Here is a 27256-nt window from a genome sequence, read left to right on the forward strand (position 1 = left end):
TCTGTTGTTTTAAAGTTTGTCAGCTGCTGCAGACTCTGGGATGACAATTTGATAGTGTAGCACTTAGTAACTGTGATTTTATATGTAATATTAATTGTATATTATCTGATTGATTTTTATTTGTTGTTAGTTTCTTTACTATGTGCATTGTTTTGTTTTTAATGTTTTTTCATGTTTATAACAAAAATGTTGATATCTCAATTTCTTCATGCAAGTTTTAGGGAACAGAATTGAGAGAGGACCCTCCAGTCCCTGTGGGGGGTGTTGGGTTTGTTTGTGTTTTAACAGGTGCAGAATCTGGATGGATTTCAGTGAAGAATGTGGAACTTATCAATTGCAAGAGGGCACTGATCTCTCCACAAGTGAATCAGAAGATGCACAGCAAAAGTGGATTGTGCAAAAATTTGAGTTTCACCCACAGAAGATTGCGGGCTTTGAGTTTTTTTTTTTTTATTTTATAAGTGTGTTTTTAATGATGTTATAGAATTTTTTACTAAGTTTTAATAAGTTTTAGTAATGCCTATAATTTTTCTGTTCATTTTGCCATTGTCTTTCAATGGCGAAAGAAAAAGAGGGAGTCTCGTTAGGTCCCATGGCAGAGTTCAAAACATGGACCCGAACTCAAATGAATTCAAATAGCACAAAGACATGAGTGCAAAAAATTTGAAAGAATGTGCTCTATGAATTTGAAAAATAGTTCCGAATCTATTCATAAGAAAATTCAGCGTTTGCAACAACATGTTCAAGTGTTACAGAGGGATGACACATTTTTTAAATTATCATTTAAATCATGAAAAATTACGAGTTAGCTTAAACACCTTTTGCAGCTTATGATAATAGAATTGTTAATTATAGTAATTTTAATGCTTGCATTGCCATGTGTATTTCAGTGCTTGGAAAAGACTTTAATGTTAATTATAGAACAAAAATAGAAGACATCCTTGCTTGCTTATAGAAAAAACAGGGGAAATGTCGAGAGTTTAGCTAAAGAACAGCTGTGCAGCAAGGGACACGAAAAAGTTAAGTTGCTGAGAGTGTGAGAATACGTGACTTGTAGCATGAAAACTATGACCTTGAGAAACAGATGTTTTCTAACAACCTTGAGAAACAGATATCTCCTAACAATCTTGAGCATACAGGTGTCTCGTTAAAAAAGAAATATTGCTTAGTATGCAGAAAAGTAATCAAGTATAAAGAAACAGTAACTGCAAGGCTTATCGCAAAGAGATATATGTGTTAATAGAAAAGTAACCAATCCTGAGCTTCGCTTCTGCAATATGTATGAACTAATTAGTGCTTGTATAAAGAAACTGTAATCGACTCCAATAAACTGAGACTTGTTGATCATGACAGCATGAAACTTGTTTCCCGCGACACTCTCACCCAACATTATAGTTCTTATCAGTCATGCAGTGACATTCAATAGCCCATTATCAGCAGATGTCTGCCCTGAGGGAGGATTGATTGTGGAAGAGATAAGGAAAAACTGCCCACTTAACACAGGACAACTGCCATACAGATGGCAAATAGAACACATCTCGCTTTTCAGTCTGGGACAGGAGGTCACAAACAAAATCAGCTGAGAAGGCGGCACTCTGAAAAGCAAACCAGAACTGACAGAAAATGAATGGGACAGAAATCAATAATTCTGATAGTTTTATTTATTATCAAAATAAATCACACCCACCCAGCCCCATACAATCCTGATCCCAAAACCTCAATTTTGGATCTTCTCTCAATCTCCTTCCAACCCCATCTAACCCTGCAGGCGGAGGAATTGAGTAATTTTGGCATGGGACTGAGGTGGGAACCAGCCATTTTGACGTGGGATTGAGTAATTTTGGGGTAAGATTGAGGTGTTTCCAGTGGCATTGAGTAATTTTGAGGTGACAGAGCAATCCACCTTGGCTTTTGGAGTGCAAAGATATGGAGAATACTACCAGATATCCCCCAAGAACCCACAAATCCTCCAGAATATGTTCCCACACCATAAATTCCACCTCAAATACCTCTTAAATGGTGGGACTTTTCACATCTCTGGTCAATACTCTTTTTTAGTCATTTTTCAGGTGTTTTTAAGTGATAAAGACAAATCAGAAGAAAATAAGGGCCAAACCAAAAACAGAGAGCCCTTGAGCATCCCCTGGGCATAAGACAAAACAAACTCAGCAGAAATTAAACTTAACCCTACATAAAATGCCTTGAGGAAGATTTGCTCTTCCCACAAGTCTCTTGTGATGGAAACACAAACAAATCCCAAACATTAATATACCAGCAGCAGAATAAATTCTGTGGCAATTCCAAATTCCATCACTTCCAGCACAGTTCTACCTCAGATGCTGGCACGTTCCAAAAAAAAATATGGAAATTTGGCCCAATACGGATTATTAAAAGGAAGGGAAAGCTCTGTGGAGCTGTCACAAAGGTGACGGGAACGAAAAAATAATGATTCTCATATTTGGAAAAGCCCCCAAGCCTGCGAATTCACTAATTATTCGGGAGTTTAGATACTTGAGCTGGGCTTCTTGTAGGACTTTAGTAGCCTTGTGTTCCTCACCTTGGGGTGACTGATCCTGGTCAGTTTCACTGGTATGATTTGCTCCCTTTCCTCCAGTGACTTTAACGAACTTTTCAGGGAAGGACAGGAATATATTTTCTTTACACTGGCCACCCACAACAGCCATTTTCCTCATAAGTTCTCCCAAAAGTTGCTCAGAGGAAGCTGCATCCAAGTTTCCAAGAGTTCCTCCAGAAAGAGGCAGAACCTCCTCAGAGGAGGGACCCATGCTGTTGTCAAAGGCACTTGGGGTCAGACAACAGTGCCCTGAACTCACAGTGCAAAATAATGCTTCAAGCTGGTTAATAAAATTGTTACAGAGATGCCACTGCCCCAACTAAGGTGCAAAGGTCACCAAATTTAAGTGGATTTTATTGAACAGTAAAAGTGAAGTAGAGAGAGAGATGGAAAGAAAGAGAAAAGGGGGGAGAGCAAGGGAGTGACAGGGACAGAGATCTCCCCTGTGACAGGGCAAGTGTGACATTATCCCCTGTGTGCGTGTCCTTCCCAGGGTGGGGGTTTTACACCTGAGCCAGTTTGGGTAAGGGGGGTGGTGTTCACCCCCCACCCCGAGCAGGGATTGCCTCACTGTTTCAGGTTAGTGTCAGATGTAACCAAAAGTGTTTTCAGTCACCATCTCCATAAACTGTTATCAACAGGTGGGGCAGTGTTCTTTATCTCTTCCATGGCTCAGCCCTGATAACGCCCTCCAGGGGCCATCTACTGTTAATGGGCCATTGAGTGTCACTGCAGGGCTGATAAAATTACATCATCCCATTGTGGGATGCTCCGCCCAGGGGGAGGAGCCAAGCATTCCTACCTGGATATAATCTTACCCTTGCAACACCACGACCACCTTGCCTACTGCATTCCCAGAGGACAAGAGCTCCATAACCACCACTGGACCTTCAGAGGAAGACCAGACCCTTCTACAGGATCACCGCTTTGACAGAATCACCTTCATCACTCCAGCCGTACTGCAGCCACCATTTCATCAGACTGCTACCACCACCCTGACCAACGGGGTGTCAGGTTATATCCTGACTCTGTGAGTTTAAACCAGTGATTCTGTATCATTGCCTTGATCCTACTTTTCTTATTCAATTGTCATTCTGGCTTAGAGTCTCCTCCTGGTTGACCTTCAAACCAGTACAAAACTCAATGTGCTCATCCCTTGTTTTCCTCCCAAAACAGAATTTCCCGTACCCAAATATTCGCCAGATGGAGGAGAAGGTTGCGAGGAAGAGGAAGATGCCCTGGGACACTGAGGCAGGTGAGGAAGAAGTCAGTGCCCCTTTCCTCCTCTCTCCTGTTCCATCTCCCAGCCCAGCACGGCCCCCGGCTGCAGGACAGCCCCGCTGCCGACGCTCTCCTGATGGGGATGCACTGGGGGGATCTCCTTACCCTTCCTTGTGGCACGGAGGCAAATCCCATCCTCTCCTTCTCCTTCCTACCCCAGAGCAGGAGCTGAGGATGGAGACCAGGAAGGACAAATCCCTGCAGCACAACCTCATGGAAGAGGCTGATTTGAGCAACTCCACAGTGCGGGAATCCAACAGGGAGGAAAAGCCCCAGAGATCCCACAGGAGGAGGGGCTGCAAACCCAGCCCAGGGTGCTCTGAGGAGGAAAGGCCCACTCTGGGTCAGGAAGGTGGGCAGAGCTTCAGCCAGAACTTGGAGCTGGTGGTCCCTGAGCAGCATCTTGATGGGGAGAAGCCCTACAAGTGCTTGGAGTGTGGGAAGAGCTTCAGGCAGAGCAAAAGTCTGAAACGACATCAGATGATCCACAATGGGGAATGGCCCTACGAGTGTGGGGAGTGTGGGAAGGGCTTCGGCTGGAGCTCAGAACTCATCACCCACCAACGCATCCACACTGGTGAGAGGCCCTACGAGTGTCCTGAGTGTCAGAAGAGGTTTCAGACCAGCTCCCATCTCCTTGAACATCAGCGGATTCACACTGAGGAGAGGCCCTTCCGCTGCCCTGACTGCGGGAAGGGCTTCAAGCAAAACTCCACCCTTGTCACCCACCGGCGCATCCACACTGGGGAGAGGCCCTACATGTGCCCCACATGTGGGAAGAGGTTTCAGAGCAGCTCAAATCTCCTCCTGCATGAGCGGGTCCACACCGAGGAGAGGCCCTTCCTCTGCTCTGACTGTGGCAAGGTCTTCAAGAAAAACTCCAACCTCATCAGGCACCGGCGCATCCACACTGGGGAGAGGCCCTATGAGTGTCCCCAGTGTGGGAAGAGCTTCACCCAGAGCTCTGACTTGACCAGACACCAATGGAGCCACCGGTGATGGAAGCCCTGGGAGTGCCCCAACTGCAGGAGGAGCTTCGTGCACTGCTCCAGCTTCATCCTCCATTGAAGAACCCACATTGGGAAGAGCCCTGGTGATCCCTGTTACCTGTCATCCATGCTGGGAAGACACCTGTACCTTCTCCTGCCCCTGCCAATGACCTGATGTGGGATTGAAGAACATGAGGGTCTGGCCATGGCCCTGTCACTACATTCACTCCCACCTCAGGTCATTGCCAGGGGCAGGAAAGGGACTCTCTCTCTCTCTCTCTCTCTCTCTCTCTCTCTCTCTCTCTGAGAAGGGTGTCCTTTCCAGGCAGAAGGAGACACGTGGCCACAAAGATACAATTGATGGTGATGTAATTTCCCCTGTAAATAGTTTTTCTTATCCCTTCTGTTGTCAATAGTTTTTCTGTTCCTGTTTGTTCCTCATCTCATTGCTGTTCCCAGTGAATTGTTCTTATCCCAGCCTGGGATCTTTCCCTTTTTTCCTTCAGTGGAAGGTGGGAGGGCAACGAGCACCAGCGGGGTTTTAGCGGGAGCAGGAAATTGGGCAATTCCATTCCTGAATCCCGGCCTGTGGAAACCGAGCATCCCAGCTGGTGCCAGCCCTGGTGGCCATGGCAGCAGCCCTGGGAGCGGGTCCCTGGCTGGGGCTGAGGGAACCTCTTCACTCTGGTGCCCAGGGACACGAGTGGAGGGAGCGGCTGCAGCTGAGTCGGGGCAGGCTTAGGTTGGATCTCAGGGAAAGGTTTTTGCCCAGAGGCTGCTGGGGCACTGCCCAGGCTCCCCAGGGAAGGGTCACAGCTCCAGGGCTCTCTGAGCTCCAGCAGCATTTGGACAGCGCTGCCAGGCCCAGGCTGGCAGTGTTGGGGTGTCCTGTGCAGGGCCAGCAGTTGGACTCGAGGATCCTGATGGGTCCCTCCCAGCTCAGCCAATTCTGTGGTTCTGGGATCCCATGACCGTGGGGATGGGAGTGCCAATGGTTGCCATGGAAACGGGCTCTGGCTGCAGGCCTGAGCTGGTGTCCATGGCAACCACCCCTGGCATGGGGTGTCCATGTAGCTGCCCAGGGACTGACCATAGCAACAGGGGCTGGGGAAGGTTGCCATGGAAACTGACCATAGGAACAGGGGCTGGTGATGGTTGCCATGGAAACTGACCATAGCAACAGGGGCTGGGGATGGTTGCCATAGGGGGCTGGTGCTGGTTGCCATGGGAACTGACCATAGCAACAGGGGCTGGTGATGGTACCCATGGAAACTGACCATAGCAACAGGGGCTGGTGATGGTTGCCAGGGAAACTGACCATAGCAATGGGTCCTGATGAGGTTTGCTGTGGTAATCCAGGGCATCCCTCTGGCTGCCCTGGCAAGTCTGGGACCCTGGCAAGGGGGTCAGGAACCCCCCTGGACAGAGCCCCCAGAGACACTGCCTGTGATCTCTGTCCATGGAAAAGAGTTTTCAATCTTACAGGATGAATTACACACTCTGAGTGTTTGATATGAGTAATAATTAGTGTGACACGGGTGCAAAAGTAGAATTTTAGGATTCTAGGTAAGGGGTTCAAAGGAGGCAAGATGGAGGAAATCGTGTGTGTCCTGTCCTTTTTCGTCTTCTTCATGCCTTCCATGTTTCACTGCAGTGTTGGCATTTTTCTGTTCGTTTAGACTGGGGACACGTTGTTCAACACAGGTGGTAGGTATTGGCACATTATTGTAAATATAGCACAGGTAGTTTCTGGTATATAATGTTTGTAACTTCCCACTGAGGGGCAGAGCCCTGCACGCTGTCCCGCAAGAAAGGCTTACTGCAGGTCAGACAGAACATGTTATAGATAAGCAAGAACAAACAACCTTGAAAACCAGCACAGATGAATTATGGCTTCTTCTTTGGCAGTGGGGCTCAAAGACAGCAAATTTCTGCAATTTTGGGATCATTTAAATACCACAGATTCTGACATAAATGGCATCCCTGGGTGGGCTCGAACCACCAACCTTTCAGTTAACAGCCAACAGTTTGCCTACTAATAATCAGATTTTTTGACAGGCCCTCAGAGGGGTTCCATGGGGCCTTTCTAAGTGTCCCCAGGCTGCCAAAGAGCCGGGATGTCACAGGCACTCACAGGGGCTCCTGTCATGGGCAGACTGGGAGCTTTAGGCAAAGTTTATTAGAGAAGCTCCTGTCAGGTCAGGAGGCACAGAAAGGACCCCCAATAGCCCCTATAGATCCCCAAATACCTCCAAGGACCGCCAGCCTTTCTAAGCCTCTTTTTGTGAGAGGAGCCTTGGAGCAGCAGGTTCCAATCCCTACCCCTGACATTTCAAGAGCTCGTATGTAAACAATTATAAAGGTGGAATTAAAACTTTATACAATTCTCCCTTAGCATTAGGAATTGTAAACCAGTGTTGGGGGTTGGGTTTTTCCTTTCTGTTTGTTCCTTATCATTGGCTGATGTTTATCGGCTGATCCCTTATTTTGGGAGGAGCTGCTGCTCTTGGAGATGGGAGTTTCCACTGCTGCTGCCAGAGCCCAGCCCAGAGCTGCTTCTTCTGTCCTGGGATGAGCCTCTGCTCGTGAGAACAGCCACTAAACTGGGACCTTATTTACACCTGCCCCACTAAAAGAGAGACCTATCCCCGTCTGCTCTGGTGTCCAGGATCCTGAGCTGGGCTCTCCCTGCCCTGCTTGGAGCCCCTCACCCCCTGCCTGCCGAGACATCCTGCCAGCCCAGCTTGCTGCTTTCCAAGAGTCCTGCTGGAGGCACCTCCACAGGAAGCTTTTTTCCACCTTCCCTAGCAGACACCTATCTTGCAAACCAAGACCAATTTTGGCGCCCGATGTGCAGCCCAAGGGCATAAAGAGGAAAATGGTGAAATGAAAATAACAATTCTTGAGTAACATAATCTTTTTTTTTTGTGTGTGTGCTGGGTATAGAAACCTTTTTAGGTGTCACCAAGGGGTCTAGCCTTCCCTGGTTTGGGTGGCACATGGTTGTGGCTACATTTTTCCCATCCTATAACTATGGCTAATATGGCTGATAATCAATTTGTTTGATGGGTTAATATGGTAAGGAATTTATGGATTTTCAATTTCCACTGGATGGTGGGCACATGGATTTGAGGCTACCACACACTAACTGTATGTGTTTGGAATTACTTTAATAATGGTACCTACTGTGAGGAAATGACACCAGGGGAAGTTTTCCCCCAACTCCTCAGCCAGCTCTTTGGGTCTACAGTGGTTGGTGTTCCTGCTATGCCTGTTAAGCCTATTCTGTTCAGCATTCAGAGGTAAGGGAAGATTGACTAAGATAACTATCGTAGCAGGGCGTCCCCAGCCTGTAATAATTAGCACTGACTCCATGATTCCAGATGGCTGATCAATCACTTTATTACATTATCCTATACTATACTGCTAAGAAACACTCATCGCTCTTGCAGACAGTCCGATACAGACAGACCAGACTGGTTAATTGAAATCCAAACACCATCACCATTGGCCAATTTAGAAATCACCCTTTGATAAACAAATCTCCATAACACATTCCACATGTGCACAACAACAGGTGCAGCAGGTGAAGATAAGAATTGTTTCTCCTTCTTTTCTCTGAGCTTTTTCACAGCTTCTCACAGCTTCCCAGGAAAATCCTGGGAGATCTCTCTCTCTGCTCAGAGGATATGTGATTACCACAGGTCACTTGTGACAATGCAGGTCCAAGGACACCACGGTGACACTACGGAGCCTCATGGAACCAAGGGGCCAGGGTGACACTGTGCTGCCTCATGGAATCACGAGACCACTGTGAACTCAGAGACCCCAAGGAACCAAGGGTCCATGGTGACCTTGTGCAGCCCCAGTGTCACAGAGGAGCCGCTGTGACACAGCGAGGGCACACGGAGCCCAGGGGCCATTGTGACACATCAGGGCTCTGTGGAACCACGAAGCCATTGTGACATTGCAAGGCCTCATGGAAGCACGGGGCCATTGTGACACTGCAGAAGCAAGGGGAACATTGTGACACTCCAGGGCCTGATGGAACCAAGGAGATCCTTGTGACACTGTGGGGTCCTACGGAACCAAGGGAACATGGAACAGGTCTGGTTGGCTGGGCCTCCTGGGGACCACCTGACCACCTTGGCATGTCGAGGGCTGCTTCTCACCTGCCCTGAAGCCCTGGAGCTCTGGGCTTTTCTTCCTATGGGAGAGAACTGTCCTTCTCCTCTATGGGCCATGGCCAAAATTGGGATTCCTCCTCCAAAACTCCGTACATCCAAGGAATGCTCCCAAGTGAAAGCTGCCAGGACAGACAGGTCTGGCTGCCCTTGGCCTCTTGAGAGATGCATCTCATCTGCTTTTGAAACACTGGGGCTTGGTGATTTCCTTCCAATGTAAATAGTTGTCCTTCTCAAGGGGACCGTGGTCAAAATTGAGATTCCTCCTCCCAAATTCCATGTATCCAAAAATTCCTCCATTACAAAACATGCCAGGAAGAACAGGTCTGGTTGGCTGAGCCTTCCAGGAGCCACCTCTTTCTTCTTCTGCCTTTGAAACACATGGTCTTTGTGCTTTCCTTCCTATGGAAAAGAACTCTCCTTCTTATCTACACAGAAATGGCCAAAATTGGGGTTCCACCTCCCAAATTCCCTATATCCAAGGGTTGCTTTCAGATAAAAGCTACCAGGGCAAAGAGGTCTGGTTGGCCTAGACCTCGGACGGCAGCCTTTCATCTGCCCCTCAAACACCGGTGTTCTGTGCTTTCCTTCCCTTGGAAAAAAAAACCATCATTCAACTCCAGGTGTCCATGTCTGAAAGTGGGATTCCACCTCTAAAATTCCCTATATCCAACGGTTGCTCCCAGACAAAATCTGCCAGTACCATCAAGTCTGGCTGGCCTTGGCCTCTGGTGGCTGCCCCTGCCACACTGGGGCTCGGTTCTTTCCTTCCCATGGAGATCACTGTGACACTGTGGGCACCTCATGGAACCAAGGGGATCATTGTGGCACCACTGGAGCCCATGGAGCCAAGGGGCCGTGGTGACACCGCGGGGCTTCATGGACCCAGAGACCATTATGACTCTGTGGGGCCTGATGGAACCATGGAGACCATTGGGACCCTTCAGGGCCTGGTGTCACCAAGGGGGCATTGTGACACCTTAGGGCCTCCTAGAAGCAAGGGACCATTGGGACACTGTGGGGCCCCATGAAAGCGAGGGAACATGGAATAAGTCTGGCAGGCTTGGCCTGCCAGGGGCCATCTGAAAGGTCTGGCTGATCTTGGGATGTCAATGCCTGCCTCTTATCAGCTCCTGTAGCAATGGGGCTCCGTGCTCTCCTTTGTATGGAAAAGAACCGTCCGTCTTTTCTGATGCCCCTTGCCAAAACTGACACTCTGCCTAAAAAATTTCCTATATTCAAGGTATCTCTAAGAACAGAATCTGGCAGCTCTGGCTGGCCTTGTCCTCTGGTGGTCACCTCTCATTTGCCCCTAAAACAGTGGGGCTCTGTTCCTTCATTCCTATGGAAAAGAACTGGTCTTCATGTCCAGGAACCATGGCCAAAATTAGAATTGGCCACTGAGCCCGGCCGGGCTCACGGAACCATCTGCAGCCCCGGGCAGATATTGACTCTGGCAGTGCTGCCATCCTCCCTCCAGTGAGAGAAAAGGACACAGGGCATGCACACAGAAGACACCGAGGTCAGTGAAGTGGAAGTTGAGTCCCAGATGGGAGGGATGAGGAGATGCCTTGATCTTGGGGCTGAAATCCTCTGCTAAAGCTATGGAGAAGGATGTCATTGATACATCAGGCTCTCTTTTTCCCTATAAGGCATTGAAAAGTATGGGGAGATGACTTGTTTCAGCAAAGGCCTCCATGCTAAAGTAAGCAAATGTTGAAGTAGCTGAGATCCCATGAGAAGTTTGAACAGAGAAAGAGAGCAGAGTGATGAGACCCTGTGCCCTCAGGGAGAGAAGAAGACCTCTGTTCCCCTAGATGATTTCAGAAGCAGTTGAAGAGAAACTCTGGTCTTGAACAGCTCATCTTTAAACTAATACCCCAGAAGTTGACATGGCCCATGACACACAGCTGTGGAAAAAGCTGTGAAAAAATGGCAGGGATTTCACTATTACACTTTTTTGAGTGGCTGCTATTCATGGAACTTGAGAGCCACAAGAGAACTGTTTCCTTATGGAGAAGTCTCCATAGCAAGAAAAAGAGACTCCTCACCCTAAGTGAAGTGAAGAAGGACTATTCTAGAGGTGGTAAACTGACTGAAAATTTTAGGGTTTGTCTCCTTACATTGTCAATAAGGAAGAAAAATTTGTGGCGAGAAGAAGAGTGTTCTGAAAGTTTTGTGCTGATTCTTATTACTCTTTCTTTTAGTTACTGCTAATAAACTTTTCTTTATGCTCTTTTAAAGTTTGGATCCCACTTTCCCTTTCTCCTTATCCTACCTCACATCAGGAAATGAGTAACTATATTATTTTGTGTGCGCTGGTAATTAGCCAACACTGAACCCACCACACTAACTGATGCATTGCCCAAGAAATCTCAAAATTGATGAACCAAAACCACTACAGAAACTTCCTTATGAACTGCATGAGAGCAGAGGGAAATCAAGGCAGAGCCATGGTTTGTCAGAACTTCCTTGATCCTAATGAGCCCCGTGGTGCATTTGGAACTGAGCCCTGGAAGCTCAGGACCTGAGAGGAGATTGCACAAACCTGTCCAGGAGTTAAAATCAAGAGCAAAAACCCAAAATGTCTCAATGCATTAATAGATCCCACTGAGGTCCATCCCCAACAAAAGCTCCTCATGGACTCCTTGGAGGAGAGAATTGGAGGCAAGGATGGCACAAAAACCTCTCAGTGTGGAAAGGAAAATCCAAAGTACCTGGAAAAAGTTGAGTATCTCAGAGTATTAATGAGCTCCACTGAGTGTCAGCACAAAGCTCTCAAGGGACTCGTTAAAGCAGATAATTGGGGCCATGATTGCACAAACCTCTCCCAGAGTCTGGATCAAAAGGGAAACACCAAGTACCTTAAAAGAACTGAAGTACCTTGAAGCATTAATGAGCCCCACTGAGTGTTGTTACTGGCAAAGCCTCTCCAGGGACTAAGTACAGCAGATAATTGGAAGCCAGGATGGCACAAACCTCTCAGAGATTCCAAGGCAAAAGCAAAAGCCAAAGTCCTTTGAAAAACCTGCAGTCCCTGGGAGCATGAAGGAGCCCCCAGGGCCATTCCTGACCAAGGCTCCCCAGGGACTCCTTCCAGCAGATCCTTGAGGCCACTGGGATGTGGGCTAGGGGGGGATGCTGAGGGCAGGACCAGGGGGTGACAGTGCCCAGCCTGGCTGGGGCTGTGCCAGGAGGCCCCAGGGCCTCAGGACAAGGTGTCTCCTCACAGCCCTTGGTGGCACAGACCCTGCTGTGTCCCAGGGCACCAAGACTTGGCTTCTCTTTGTCCCCACCTGTCATCAGTGCCTCCAGTTCTCTGCTCTGCCTGGGGCCTGGGGACACTTTCTCAGTCGTGTCCCTCAGTGGGACCCATTAAAAGTCAGAGAAACTTTGGAGTTGGATTCTGACTTGGAGTTCTGGAGAGGTTTCTGCAGCTCCCTCTCAGGGCCTGATGTTCAGGGCCTGAGCACAAAGCCCCAGAGGGTCATTAAAGTCCTTGTGCTGTGTCTGTGCTGCTGAGCTGGGCCGGGCTCCTGGCACAGAGGGTGATCCTGGTAACCAAGCAGAGCTTCAAAAGCACATTTCTCTTGCTGAGCAGCTCTTCTCCCAGCCCAGCAGGGCTGGGGCACTGCCTGCAGCCAGCCCGGGCACAGCACAGAGGCACAGAGAGCTTCAATCAGTCAGGGCTGGGAAGGGGCTGAGAAGTGCCCGGGGCAGAATCACTGCCAGCCCTTGGCACAGGAACCTCTGGCTGCAGGACAATGCAGCTGCAGCTCCTGGAGTGATCTCCTAAAGCTGGAACATCCCAATGCCCACAGACCCTGTGAGTACAACTCTGTGTATTTCTGGTGCTGGGGAGGTGAAATGCTCACGAAGCTTTGACATGCTGAGGTGTTCTATTTGGTCATAGAATATTTCCAAGACAACGATTTTGATAAAAAGGAGGAAATTCCCAAAGACTTTGTATTCAGTTTCCTATTATTGGAGAGTGGCAGGGAAGGGGGATAAATATTAACTGTTGATTATGAATTTTGACAAGTGCATGAGATATCTGAACTGTTATATTAGTGATCAATAGATTCACAGGAGATCCCTAATGTGCTTTCAGCCACTCTGCCCATGGACAGCAGCAGCACCACCTCTGCTGGAGCCATCAGGCTCAGTCTGAGCTCTCCTTTTTCCAAGCTGCAAACAGAACCTGCCCCAGCCAGTGCCCTGCAAACAGGCAGGGTTCTGTCAGGCCAAGGAGAGTGCACAGAGATTTGGGGTCTGGGAGTGCTGGTACAGAGAGATCAGGCACAGAGAAACACTTGCAGGAGGAAAATCTCCAGGAAGCAGAGAGAAGATCAGGGAAGGAGAGAAAACAAAAGCGAGAAATGCTCTGGCAGGGAGAGTTTAGAGATGTCCAGAGGATCCCCTCCAGTGCAGCCTCTCCCTCTGCACAAGCCCCCTCCCTCCTGTCCCCCAGCCAAGCCTCTGCCCTCAGGGCCGGGGCTCCAAGGCGTGCAGCCCCTCCTGTGCAGGCAGAGCTGCAGCAGAGCCGTGGGGCAGCTCTGCAGCCCCGGGCCCAGTTCCCTCTGCAGAGCACAGGGCTGGGAGCAGCTGCCTGGCACTGGGGGCTCTGGCAGGGGGCACAGCTGGCTCAGGGTGACACAGCTGTCCCCAGTGCCCGGCTCTGGGCAATGCTGGCAGTGCAGCCAGGGAAGGAGCTGCATCTCCCTTCATCCAATGCCATCAGAAGGACACTTGGAAGTCTCCCTGAGATTTCAGATCAAGCTGATATCTTCAATCCAGGGAGCAAACCTGTCCTAGAGCATATCTGAGTTATAAGATTGATGGGGAAAGGCAGAGGTGTTGTGACACTGAAAATGCTGCTGGGTTGGTGAAATGAGCAACGTGAGTCCTTGGCTCCAAATGTGGAGCTGGGCTGTGGTGGATCCATCTGCTCTCAGCAGTACCTGGGGGTTTGTAAGACAAACATGGGAGTGTGAACATCCTTCATGTGAGAAAATGAAAGCCCAGAGAAACTCCAAGCAGAATGAAGTGACAGACCATGTCTCCCCAGTCTCCACTCATCCTGTAGCCTCAGGGAACCAACTCTGTTCTCCTGGAGGGCAGCAGAAATGCTGGGCATTTCTGATATCCAAAAATAGCAGGAGAGACATAGGGGGAGCTTAAAATGAAAACCTCTAAGCTCTTAAACACAGAAGACTATCCTTGTGTGTCACAGAGGAGGGTGTATGGGAAATGGCTTTGATTTTGGTTACAGGTAACTCCTCCAAAACTTAACTATCCTTTTCTCTGAACAGGTGCCCATGTGCAGCCACAGCAAATGTCCAACAGCAGCTCCATCAGCCACTTCCTCCTGCTGGCACTGGCAGACACATGGCAGCTGCAGCTCCTGCACTTCTGCCTCTTCCTGGGCATCTCCCTGGCTGCCCTCCTGGGCAACGGCCTCATCATCAGCGCCGTAGCCTGCGGCCACCACCTGCACACGCCCATGTTCTTCTTCCTGCTCAACCTGGCCCTCAGCGACCTGGGCTCCATCTGCACCACTGTCCCCAAAGCCATGCACAATTCCCTCTGGGACACCAGGAACATCTCCTACCCTGGATGTGCTGCTCAGCTCTTTTTCTTTCTCTTCTTCATCTCAGCAGAGTTTTGCCTCCTGACTATCATGTGCTACGACCGCTACGTGTCCATCTGCAAACCCCTGCACTACGGGACCCTCCTGGGCAGCAGAGCTTGTGCCCACATGGCAGCAGCTGCCTGGGCCAGTGCCTTTCTCAATGCTCTGCTGAACACAGCCAATACATTTTCCCTGCCCCTTTGCCATGGCAATGCCGTGGGACAATTCTTCTGTGAAATCCCTCAAATTCTCAAGCTCTCCTGCTCACACTCCAAATCCCTCAGGGAACTTGGTCTCATTGCAATTAGTGTCTTTTTAGCACTTGGTTGTTTTGTGTTCATTGTTTTTTCCTATGTGCAGATCTTCAGGGCTGTGCTGAGGATCCCCTCTGAGCAGGGACGGCACAAAGCCTTTTCCACCTGCCTCCCTCACCTGGCCGTGGTCTCTCTGTTCATCAGCACTGCAGTGTTTGCCTACCTGAAGCCCCCCTCGATGTCCTCCCATTCCCTGGATCTGGCCCTGTCAGTTCTGTACTCGGTGGTGCCTCCAGCCCTGAACCCCCTCATCTACAGCCTGAGGAACCAGGAGCTCAAGGCTGCAGTGAGGGCACTGATGACTGGATGCTTTCAGAAACATTAAACTGCTGGCCAATTTCTCCAAATTACTTCGAATAAAAGTCATATTTGATACTTCTTGTTGGTTTCATCTTGGAAGTCTTTGTTTTACATTTACTGTTGTCCACAAATAAATGCTATTCCTTGTGCCATTTCTCATTTTGTTTCACTCCACCTTTCCTGTACCCACAGACTGTGTCAATTAGGGGCTGCACTCTCAGTGACTTTAAAGGAACTAAAGGATCCTAGCAAGGTTTTCTGCAGAGATGCCCTTTTGTTGCCTTCTCTGGAGCTGCAGCAGCAATGTCTGTGTGCAGAGCTGGGGCAGATCAGTGCTGGCACAGCAGCTGTGCCCAGGAGCAGCAGCACTTGGTGCTGCCAGTGCTGCTCCCGTGGCCCTGCCCCGCTGCCCTGGTGGCCCTGGTGTTGCTGCAGGGCCTGAGTGCTCTCGGGGCCGGGCACAGTCCTGGGGGTGGCAGTGCCGGGGCTGCAGCAGGGACAGGCCATGGGCACTGCTGGGGCAGCGCTGACGCCTCAGGCCAGGGCCTGGGGGCTCCAGGCTCCTTGCCCAGGCTCTCTCAAGAACACGGCCAGGCCAATGCTCAGCACAGAAAACCCCCATGAGCAGCCCCAGGCTGGCCGTGGGCAGGCTGGGGGCAAACAGCACGGCTGGTGCTCTGCAAGGGCCCTGGGGGAGACGGGAAGGAGCAGCAGAGCAGGGGCTGATCCATCCCCAGTGCGCTGCACAGCCCAGGGCAGCGTCCCAGAGCATCCTCATGGAGCTGCCAACAACATGCCCCCTCTGCAGCCCTGGCCTCTCCCCCAGCTCACAGAGGTGCCACATCCTTGCAGGCACAGACACGGCAGCACTGGCTCAGCAGCCCCTGTTTGCACTGCACACAGCAGGCGGGAGCACCCCCATGCTGCTGCTGTGGGGACATGAACCTGAGGGAGCACAAATGCCATCAGCCCCTGGGGCCAGGAAGGGCTGGGGGATGCCAGGGAAACCACTCAGCTTTGTCCTGGCCTCTGCAGTCAGCCAGAAAGTTTGTTCCCATCAGCTGGGAGTTTCCTGTCCCACTGCAGAAGCTGCTGCTCATTTCCATGGCCTGTCCCTGCTTCAGCCACAGCGCTGCCACCCCCAGGAGCTGGAGAGGCTCTGCAGGACTGACAGGATGGGCTTTGGGGTTGTGAGGAGAAGCTGAGGGACCTGGGCTGCTGGAGCTTCTGAAGAGGAGGTCCAGGACTCCTCCTGCAACTGCTCCAAGGGTGGTTTCAGAGATTCACAGAATCAGCGAGGTTGGAAAAGACCCTGGGGATCATCAAGTCCAACCTGTGCCCTGACACTGCCTTGTCTCCCCTGAGCCTCCTCTTCTCCAAGATAAACAACCCCAGCTCCCTCAGCCACTCCTCACAGGATTTGTGCTCTAGAACCCTCACCAGCCTTGTTGCCCTTCTCTGGACACACTCCACCACTCCATTTCCTTCCTAAATTGGGGGGCCCAGAACTGGACACAGCACTCGAGGTGCTGCCCAACCAGTGCCCAGCACAGGGGAAGAATCACTGCCCTGCTCCTGCTGGCCACACCATTCCTGATCCAGGCCAGGAGCCATTGGCCTTCTTGGCCACCTGGGCACACGGCTGGCTCATGTCCAGCCTGCTGTCCAGAAGTCCCTGCAGGTCCCTTTCTGCCTGGCTGCTGTCCAGCCCCTCTGTCCCCAGCCTGTAGCGCTGCAGGGGTTGTTGTGGCCAAAGTGCAGGACCCGGCACTTGGACTTGTTAAACCTCACCTTGTTGGGTTTGGGCCCTGGATCCAGCCTGTCCAGTCCCTGTGCAGAGCCCTCCTACCCTCCAGCAGATCAACATTCCCAGCCAGCTTGGTGTCACCAGCGTTCCATGAAGCCCCAGAGTGTCACAATGGTCTCCATGATTCCATCAGGCCTCCCAGTGTCACAATGTCCCTTTGGTTCCATGGGACCCCTTTGTGTCACAAAGTCCCTTGGATCCGTGGGCCCTGCAGTGTCACAGTGGCCCCTTGGTCCCCCAGGGCCCTGCAGTGTCACAGTGGATCCTTGGTTCCATGAGGCCTGGCAGGGCAGCAATGGTCTCCTTGGTTCCACGGTGTCACAATGGCCTCTTGGTCCCAAGGAGCACTCCGTTCCCAAAATTGCTTCCTTCATTCAACAAGTACTCGCATTGTCACAATGGCCTCTTGGTTATACAAGGTGCCCTCATGTCATAGTGATCTTTGTTGTTCACGAAGCCCCAGAGAGTAACACTGACCTCCTGGTTCAGTGCAGTGTCACTTAGCCTTGTAAAACCTCACCTTGTTGGATCCAGCCTGTCCAGGTCTCCATGTAGAGCCCTCCTACCCTCCAGCAGATCCATACTCACACCCAGTTTGGTGTCATCTGCAAATTTGATGATGGTGGACTCAGTCCCCTCATCCAGATCATCAGTGTAGATACTGAAATCCACCCTGGCTGGCTCTGACCCCTCGGCCATCCTGTGGGTGCCCTGGGGTGGCACTCAAGGTGATCTGTTCCATAACCTTGCCGGGCACCGAGGTCAGCCTGACAGGCCTGGAGCTCCCCAGCTCCTCCTTCCAGCCCTTCTTGGGGATGGGCTCACACTGGCACCTCCAGTGCTCTGGGACCTCCCTGGTGAGCCAGGACTGATGGTAAATGATGGAGAGCAGCTTGGGGAGCTCATCCACACGCTCCCTCACCCCCCTAGGCTAGATTCCATCCCATGCACCTGTGAGAATCTGAGTGCTTTACCTCATCACCAGCTGCTTCCTCCTGGATCACAGGGGGCTGTTCTGCTCCCTGTCCCCATCTGCCAGCTCAGGAGAACACTTGTCCTGAGGACAACCTGTGTACTTGTTGAAAATTGAGACAAACAAGGTGTAAAATCGTTTAGCCTTTTCCTTCTCTTTAGTTACTTTATCTTTAGTTCCCTGTGTAGGAGCTGAGCTTGTGACCCCTTTATCTTTAGTTATATTCTCCACTGCATCCAATAAAGAATAGAGATTCTCCTTCTCCCTGCCTTTGCTACAAAATTTTATGTAAAACTTTTTTTTTTTTTTTACAGAAATCAACAGGTTAAGTTCTATTTGAGTTTTCACCTCTCTAATTGTCTTTCTGCATAGCCTAAGGGCATTGTAAAACACTTCCTGTGTTGCCACTCCTTTTTTCCTCTGAGTTCCCAGGAAAGCTGTATGGGCAGCCAGGACAGTAATTTTCATCACTAGCTCATCTTTTGCCACACTGGGATAGGCAGCTCCTTCCCCATTAAGACAGCTTTCTTGAAATGTGTTCTTCCTTCCTAAACACCTTCCTTTTTAAGGGCAGCTTTTGTTTAAAATATCAGTACCTGATTCAGTACTCCCCAAATCAGAATCCTAAAAAGGCCAAAGTCTGCCCTTCCTAATTCCAGTGTAGAAGATTTGTTGCTGCCCTCTGCAGAGCTTCCTGCCCTCCAGCACAGCCACACTCCCTGGTGGGAGTCACCTGGGAACTGACCAAGGCTGCCCTCTATCCCCTTGTCCAGATCAGCAATAAAGAGATGTAAATGGCCGGGCCAAAGTCTCCAGTTCTGGGGATGCCCCTGGATGTGACTCCATTCCTCAGCTGCTCTGAGTGCCAGGGCTTGGATGAGGGAAAAGGTGGGGTGGGGGTATGGAGGAAGTGTTTTTGATTGTCAGCTGTGAAAAGCTTTGATTTTCATCTCTATTCAGACTGCATTAGGAGGTGCTGAGGATCAATAGCAACTGGACATTGCTGGTCTCAATCTATCAACAGGAAAAGAAAATTTAACAGGAGAAAACTATTATCTTGGCATTGTTTTCAATATAGTAGATTCATCTTGAATAAACTTTTGAAAACTGTCTAATTAACCACAGAAGAATTGAAGAGTTTAATTATTCCCATGGGCTAGTCTTGTTTGGGTGTTTTGAACAACTGTTTATGAGCTTTCTCTCTGAATTCCTGAAGAAGAAGAGCTCAAGAAAGAAGAGACCTCTGGAGAAGTAAAATTTATCAGCATCCTCCAAAGGGCTGAGGATCCATGCCCATCAGAGCAGCAATGAGCAGAAATGGGCACAGCTTTGTGGCTGCCCCAGCTCTGGGATGGGCCCTGGGCCTGGAGCAGGAGCAGCTCTGCAGGGCCCCAAGGCCGGGGCTCTTGTGCTGGCCTGGGCAGATGGGATGGCAGGAGGGGCTGCAGAGCTCTCAGCACCTCAGCCAGAGGGGAGCAGGGCAGCCAGGGAGCTCCTTTGGCCTTGGCCAAGCCCCTTCCCCCATGGCTGGGGCTGAGTCCTGGCTGAGCTGCAGCTGCTGCTGTGCCCTTGGCAGGGGCTGAGGCCGTGGGGCAGTGCCCAGAGCAGCCAGGCCTGAGCAGAGCTGTGGGGCCAGAGCCGGCTGGGCTGTGCTGGGGAGAGGCCCTTGGTGCTGCCCAGAGCTCAGGGCAGCTGGCAGAGCTTGCAGGGAGCTGGGCTGGGCTGGGAGAGCCTGGCACAGGAACCATCAGTGTCCATCTCAGCCTGGCTGAGCGGGCAGGGGCAGGACTCAGCCCAGGCCTTGTGGGGCAGGGCCAGCGCCTGGGCAAGGCATTGAAAACAGGCAAGAGCCCGAGAGAGGAGGCTGCTCTGTGCCCTTGGGGCATGGACAGAGCAGGGAGGGGCCCAGGACATTTGTCAGCACCAGCCTCTGTCTGTGCCAGCCCTTGGCAGCCCTGGCTGCTGAGCTGGGGCTGGCAGCAAGGCCGGGCACAGACAAGGAATTGCTGAGCATGGCCTGCGCTGGCCAGGGCTGCCTGTGCCAAAGGCAGAGCTCAGCTGCCCTTGGGGGCTGCAGGAACACTCAGGAGCCCAAAGAGCCTCCATGGCTGTGCTGGAGAGCAAGGCTGGAGCAGGGAAATGCAGGGCTGCTGTGCCATGGGGAGGGCATGGAATTCCAGCACACACCTCAGCTCTCTGATGGTCCTGGCACCGTGCTGGGCCCTGTTCCAGACTGGAACAGAGCAGATGTTGATGGCACAGGAGCCCTGCAGGGCTGGCAGGGACCTGCAGCTTGCAAGGTGCTCTGCTCTCCCTCAGCTCCTCTCTGAGAGATCCAACCCCATCTCAGCACCTCAGGGCATAAGTGGCACTGCCTGTTCATGGGCACACAGCTGATGTCTGCCTGGAAAGGGGCACAGGTTTTAATACCTGTTAGTTTCATAATATAGAACCACATCTTTATTATCTGAGTCACTTGAGTACTATTAAGAAACGGCGAAGTTTTTCCACCAGGAACAGGAATTTCCTGGGAGTGTACTAGTGCAAGAAGGACAAGAAATACTGGTCTTCCCATCCACTTGTGTCGCCTGTATTCCGTGTATTACTTCCTCTCCCTCTTCCATCAGGTGTTTCCCGCTCTCCTGTTGAAATGGCCATGTCTGAGGACGTCTCTTCACTAGACCAGCTGCATCTATGTACTTCCTGTTGCTCCCAGATTTACTCCTCTTGGTGCTCTCTGGTCACTCTAGAGCCTCTCAACTAACTGGTTTCATGCTTTGAACGTCAGGGAGTTTTCCACTCTTTCTGAAGTTCAAATAAATATCATATCAATCAACATCCTTATTGTTTTTATATCTATCACAGAATTACCTTTTCTTATGTCTCTGTCTAAAACTGCTCCTGTACAGAAATCCCTTGGGGATGGGGATGTCAGATGCTGCTGGGACAACACAGAGAGCTGAGGGAAGAGCTGTGATGGTTTTTAAACTGTTCAAATGTTCAGCTTGTGTTTGTTGGCAAGAAACCTTTCTGTGCCTCTGAGTGTCACCAGTCCCTGAGCCCAAAGGACACAAACATGATGAGTTGTGGTTCCCACTGCAGGGGCACTTGGACCTTGGCTCTGCACAGGAGAGCTCTTCATCCACTTTCCCTCTTTTCCTCCCTCTGGGCATGGAGGGAGCTCCTGCCTTCAGCCTGTGACTCGTGTGTGCAAAGAGCAAATCTGGGCAGAATCGAGGCAGGGAGGGTTTGGGGGGACCTTGGGATCTGTGGTGGGCACAGAAGGTGTTTTCCATTGCTCTGAGGCTGTCTGCTGTGCAAAGTGGATTTAATATCCAGCAGAGGAATGACTTTTGCATTTGATGGAGCTGTGCCTTCCCTTGCCTTTGTTGGCTGGCAATAAATGAACATCCCTCTGTGTCTGGGGCAGCTCCTTCTCCAAGGAAAGCAGGTGGGAGTTGGAGCCAAGGAGCTGAAACCCGCAGGTGCAGCCTGGGCTGGAGGGAGCTCAGATTTGCACAAGGCTGCTCTGAGTGCCAGGGCTTGGATGGGGGAAATGGTGGGGTGGGGGTAGGGACAGAGTCCGATGGATTGTCAGCCACAAAGGGTCTTGATTTTCATATCTATTCCAACTGCATGAGGAGGCACTTGGATTCAGTGTCAATTGGAGATTTCACACATCAGTTTATTAGGAGTAAAAAAAACTAAACAGGACCTGAAGAAATCTTTTCTCACTGTCCTTTTAAATATAGTGTAATCAACCACAAGAGATTTGAAAACTTAAATGATTCCCAGGGCTTGGCTTGTTAAGGTGTTCTGAATGTTAATGAGCCCTGGGGCACTGAATTCCTGCACTGAGGAGCTGAAGGCTGAAGAAGCCTCTGGAGCAGTAAAATTCAGCAGCAGCCTCCAAGTTGCTGAGGATGTCAGCAGCCCCCACTGAGGCCATCACTGCCCAGAGACCCTGGGGGAATGGGCAGACAAGGAGAGCGGCCCTGGGGCTGGGGCAGCAGAACTCAGAGGCACCAGTGGCTCCAGCTGGGAAATGGAGTGTGGGATGGGGCTGTGAAAGCCCTGCCTGGGCTGTGCCCAGCAGGACACACAAGCCCTGACCCCCATCCCCCAAACAACTCTCTCAAGGAGACATTTATGAGGAATTACAATTATTTGTGTCCTCTGAATTGGATGCACTGGAGAAATACCAACAAGAGATTCTCAGGAGCTCAAAACAATAAAACATCCTTTCTGGCAACATAGAAGATAAGAGAAACTTTGGGAAAAGGTTTAATAGGTCATTAAATCAACAAAAAACATTTCTCAAAGCATTAATCCTCGGATCTAGGGAGTTTTGGAGGTGGAATCCCAGTTTTGGCCATGACAGGATGAATGATTTTTTCCTACAGGAAAGAGAAGTACAAGTCCAAGTGTTCTGGAAGAAGATGAGAGGTGGGCACCCTTAGGCCAAGCCAGCCAGACCTGACTCTCCTGACACCTTTCGTCAGGGGCTATCCTTGGACACAGGGCATTTTGGAGGTGGAATCTCAATTTTGGCTGTGGGTTCCTGGATAGGAAGAATTATTTACATTAGGAAGAAAAGAACAGAGCCCCGGTGTTTCAGAGGCACATGAATACCAGCCCTCAGGAAGCCAAGGCCAGCCAGACTTGTCAGTCCTGGCAGCTTCTGTCTGGGAGCTGTCCTTGGATATAGGGAATTCTGGAGGCAGATCCCCAGTTTTGGCCATGGGTGCCTGGTGGAGATGAATGGGTTTTTTTCTCATAAGAAAAAAAAGCATATGGTTCCAGTGTTTGAAAGGCAGATGAGAGGTGGCCCTTGCGTGGCCAAGGCAGCCAGACCTGTTTCTCCTGGCAGATGTAATCTGGAAACAATCCTTGCAATATAAGGAAATTTGGAGAAGAAATCCTGGTTTTGGCCCTGGTTCCCTGGAGGAGAAGAACAGTTCTCTCCCATAGGAAGGAAAGCCCAGAGCCCCAGGGCTTCAGGAACAGATGAGAAGCAGCCCGCGACATGCCAAGGTGGTCAGGTGGTCCCCAGGAGGCCCAGCCAGCCAGACCTGTTCCATGTTCCCTTGGTTCCATGGACCCCAAAGTGTCACAATGGTCTCCTTGGCTCCATGAGGCCCTGGAGTGTCACAATGTTCCCTTTGCTTCTGCAGTGTCACAATGGCCCCGTGCTTCCATGAGGCCTTGCAATGTCACAATGGCTTCGTGGTTCCACAGAGCCCTGATGTGTCACAATGGCCCCTGGGCTCCATGTGCCCTCGCTGTGTCACAACGGCTCCTCTGTGACGCTGCGGCTGCACAAGGTCACCATGGACCATTGGTTCCATGAGGTTCTGTAGTGTCACTGTGGTGTCCTTGGACCTGCATTGTCACAACTGACCTGTGGTAATCACATATCCTCTGAGCAGAGAGAGAGATCTCCCAGGATTTTCCTGGGAAGCTGTGAGAAAGCTCAGAGAAAAGAATGAGAAACTATTCTTATCTTCACTTGCTGCACCTGTTGTTGTGCACATGTGGAATGTGTTATGGAGATTTGTTTACCAAAGGGCAATTTCTTAATTGGTCAATGGTGATGGTGTTTTATTTCAATTAACCAATCTGGTTTTTCTGTATCTGTAGCAGTCAGAGGCCCTGTAAGGCCTCACTGGGGATCAGTTACCTAAGATAAGAAATCTGAGTCATGATGACTGGACCAAAGAAGCCCCTCTTCCACATTTGGACCCTTGTTATCTCTCTGTAAGACCATGGCTCACATTCGCCCTGACCCTGGCAAGTGGACAATTTCCAACACTCCTGTACCCATTTCTGCCCAGTTTGGCAGAAGAGCTGTCACTGTCCCTTTGACAGGAGCTGCCAATAAAGACACGGCTGTGGAACCGCATACAGCCTTCTCTCTCTCTCATCCCTGTGTCTGCCGAGGCAGTTAGCGAGCAAAGAGCTGAAATCACTAAGAGCTGAATTCACCAAAGAGCTGAAATCACTCCAGAGCTGCTCGCTGAGTTTGCCCGTGCCTGGGAGGCTGCCTGAGGGACCTGGACAGGCTGAGCCCATCAGCCCAGTGCTATCCGGGACACCTATGGCAGCCGGGGTTGGACGGACCCCTGGGACCCCAGGTTGCATTACACTAACGGAGTACTGGCATCCTGGCACCCCTGAGAGCAGCATTCCTCATGAATTGTCACTGCCTCGGGCGGCGATGGCCCCTTGAAGGTAACTCCTCCGTTGTAGAAGTTATCTGAAGAGGCATCTGATGAACCTCCATATCGCCATCTGGGATAAAATCTTCAGGAGTTGGACGGCAGACCACTCACCCAGCAGTTCCTTGACCCACATTCGGCTGAAGAAGTGTAGGTTTAAAACAGCCTTTTTGCGCACTTTTATCTTGGGTCCTTTTTTGTTTTTTGTTTTTTTTTTTTTTTCTTTTTACTGGTGGGGGGGGTGGGAGGGTGGGGGGAAGAGAACTATACTGAAATGGGATCAAAATCTAGTAAATTAAAAATATTCCAGAATGAGAGAGACTTATATTTATAAATCCTAGAAATCTTGTCTGCTAACAGCTTTTCTTTCTCTAAAGGCAGTATTTCAAAAACTAACTCAAAAAAATTTATAGAATAGATTATTTCCCAGTTTCCAAACACTAACACACATACTATCAGTTTAGATTCTTTTGGGGACACAGTAGGGACAACAATATACGCTTTCGAAACTGATGAAAACTTTTCTGTAACAGAGTTTCTACCTCTATTTCTCTCAATTACTAAAGCAGTCGAAAAGACAAATTCTCTGCAGCTTCCTTCTGCTGAGGAAATTCCACCCTTATCTTTCTCAACAGACACTGTCCCTTCAAATGCTAATTTGCCAGATAACATTCCTCTCTCAGTCCCCGGGACGGGGAACACAAACATTGTACCACGCCACCCACCCGCGGGGTCCGTGGAGCCCACCCATCCCTCGCTCCCCCTCGGACGCGGCGAGCGCGGATTCCGCTCCGCGGTCCCGCAACACGCGGCGCGCTGCGCGCCCCGTGCCCCGCTCAGTGTTGGGCTGTAACTGTGTCGGTTTCCATCGGGAACGCCCTGCCTCACCCCAAAACCTCCGCGCAGCCCCCGTGACTCCCCCAGCCCTGCAGCCGTGCCTCCCAGCCCCGCTGCGGCTCTCCCCAGCCCGCTCCCATCCCTGCCTGCCTGCCCGCCGCAGCCCCGCCGTGATGGCAGCAGCTCCCCCAGCCCCACCGCCTCCTCTGCCCCGCTCCTCCCTTGCCCTCATCCCCAAGCGCTGCACCCACCCACCCACCCTCAGCGCCCCCCGAGCGGCACCTCCGAGACCCCCACGGGGGCACCCCACTTCCCCACGCACCTCAGCCCTGCGCAGGCTGTGCCACAGTGGCGCTGCCATTGCCGCTCCACTGCCGCCTCCCTCTAGCCAAGCCCAGCCAGCTGCCCCCTCACACTCTGTCCAGCCCCCCACACCCCTGCCAACCCTCGCTCCAACACGCCCAACAAAGCGGAGTGCGCCTCCTGCTCGCTCTCACTCCTCCTCTGAGCACAGTGAGTCTGATAGTGACATAGAGGACATTGATCCATGGGCTCTAATCAAAATGGAAGTGACTCGGGCAGGGGATTGGGAACTGGCTCAGAGAATTTCTGCCTTCCCAGCAATTTATATAAAGGGGAAAAGAGGGGAGACCACTGAAACAACGTGGGAACCTAACACAAATAAAGAACTGGTACAACTACGAAATATAGCCAAAGAACATGGGAGGGGTTCACATATTTTTAGAAATTTCCTGTAAGCTCCCTTTTCAGCACATATTTTGGTACCTCGCAATCTTAAAAACATTGCTCACTGCCTTCTTTCCCCTGCAGAATACATGCTATTGGAAAAGTATTGGAAAAGATGATTCAAAACTTTATCAGACATCTATGCACAAGAATGAAATAGGCCAGATTTTACAGTCCAACAGCTGGCTGGAGAAAGGGATTTACAGAAACCCTGTGACCAAGCTAACACCTTACTTAAGGCAGCACTACAAGACTTGGTTATTGCAGCAAAAACCTCCTTGCTCCTTACCCCAGATGACTCTACCCCTACCCAACACTTCTCTAGTATTAAACAAGGAGTAGATGAAATATTTATCAAGTTTGTAGACAGAATTAAAGATGCTCTGGAAAAACAGATAGAGAGCACAAGAGGCAAGAAAAGAACTGTTGTGCCAGCTTGCCTTATCGAATGCAAATGAACAATGTAAAACAATTCTGAGGCCCTACCCTTGGATATAGAACCCACCAGAGAGCAAATGGTGGAAAGCTGTACACGTCATTTGTCCTCTGAAAACACAGCGGCCCAAGCAGTTGCTAAGGGCATTGCAGAAGGAGTTTCTGGTGCAGTTGCAGCAGTAACTTCCAAAGACCAGGCCTGCTGCTATCACTGTGGGGAATTTGCACATTTTATAAAGGACTGTCCGGACAGGTCACCTACCCAAAACCCCCAAAACACCTACCAAAGACCCCAGAACCAGCAGCGCTACCAGCAGTGTTTGGGAAACTTCCAGTGGAGCGTGGCCAGGTCCTGTGCAAAGACAACAAATCAAAAGCCATCCAGACCCAACCATGCATCATCCCAGGAGATCCCAGGACACCTGGAGAGGATCCAACCCACAGAGTGATACAGATGGGAACACGGCGCCAGTTGGTAACTGCTTTGTCCATTGACTTTAATAATAAGGATGTTTATCGTGTTCCCACAGGCAAGCATGGCCCAAAAGGGGTTTTTTTTGACATTTTAGTTATAGATGACACTCTCCATGGCCTAGAGGAAATCTTTGTTGTTCCAGAAGTACAAACAGTGAACCCAGGACAAGAAATCTCAGTCCAGCTGTGCTGCACGGACTCACAATTTTTCCCTTCATGAGGAATTCTGATCGCACAAGCCTTTCTACTCCCAAAGAATCACAGGGAACAGCTTCCTCTCAACCCTACAGAATGTGGGCACAAGACTGGGTTCATACTGGGATCATACTGGGAAGGACTGGAACCATACTGGGAGTGCCTGGAACTATTATAGGGGTGAATGGGAACACCTGGGAACATGCTGGGATCATGCTGGGATCACACTGGGAGTGACTGGGATGATACTGGGATCACACTGAGTGTAACTGGAAGTGACAGGGACCATACTGGG

The 27256-nt window shown here is 50.6% G+C and overlaps 3 protein-coding genes across 3 annotated transcripts in view; 2 read left to right on the plus strand and 1 right to left on the minus strand.

Moving 5' to 3' along the window:
- LOC140680256 (uncharacterized) overlaps positions 1–27256 on the minus strand; it is a 1118524-nt gene that overhangs the window by 657308 nt on the left and 433960 nt on the right. The window lies entirely within an intron of this gene.
- Positions 1–27256, plus strand: part of LOC140680875 (uncharacterized) — a 490116-nt gene that overhangs the window by 80842 nt on the left and 382018 nt on the right. The gene's annotated exons all lie outside the window — the stretch shown is intronic.
- Positions 14710–17769, plus strand: LOC140680945 (olfactory receptor 14J1-like). The gene is made up of 2 exons (XM_072919836.1): positions 14710–15261; positions 17659–17769. Exons 1-2 carry the CDS (start codon positions 14710–14712, stop codon positions 17767–17769), a joined length of 663 nt encoding a protein of 220 aa, XP_072775937.1.

Source organism: Taeniopygia guttata, chromosome 30 (assembly GCF_048771995.1).
Source record: "Taeniopygia guttata chromosome 30, bTaeGut7.mat, whole genome shotgun sequence".
Lineage (NCBI taxonomy): Eukaryota > Metazoa > Chordata > Aves > Passeriformes > Estrildidae > Taeniopygia > Taeniopygia guttata.

Bases quoted from the DNA above. Each gene is read 5' to 3' on its own strand.
- LOC140680945 (XM_072919836.1), top strand. From the start codon at position 14,710: ATGTGCTACGACCGCTACGTGTCCATCTGCAAACCCCTGCACTACGGG. The intron at 15,262-17,658 runs GTGAGGGCACTG...ACCCTCCAGCAG, and splicing joins ACCAGGAGCTCAAGGCTGCA to ATCCATACTCACACCCAGTT.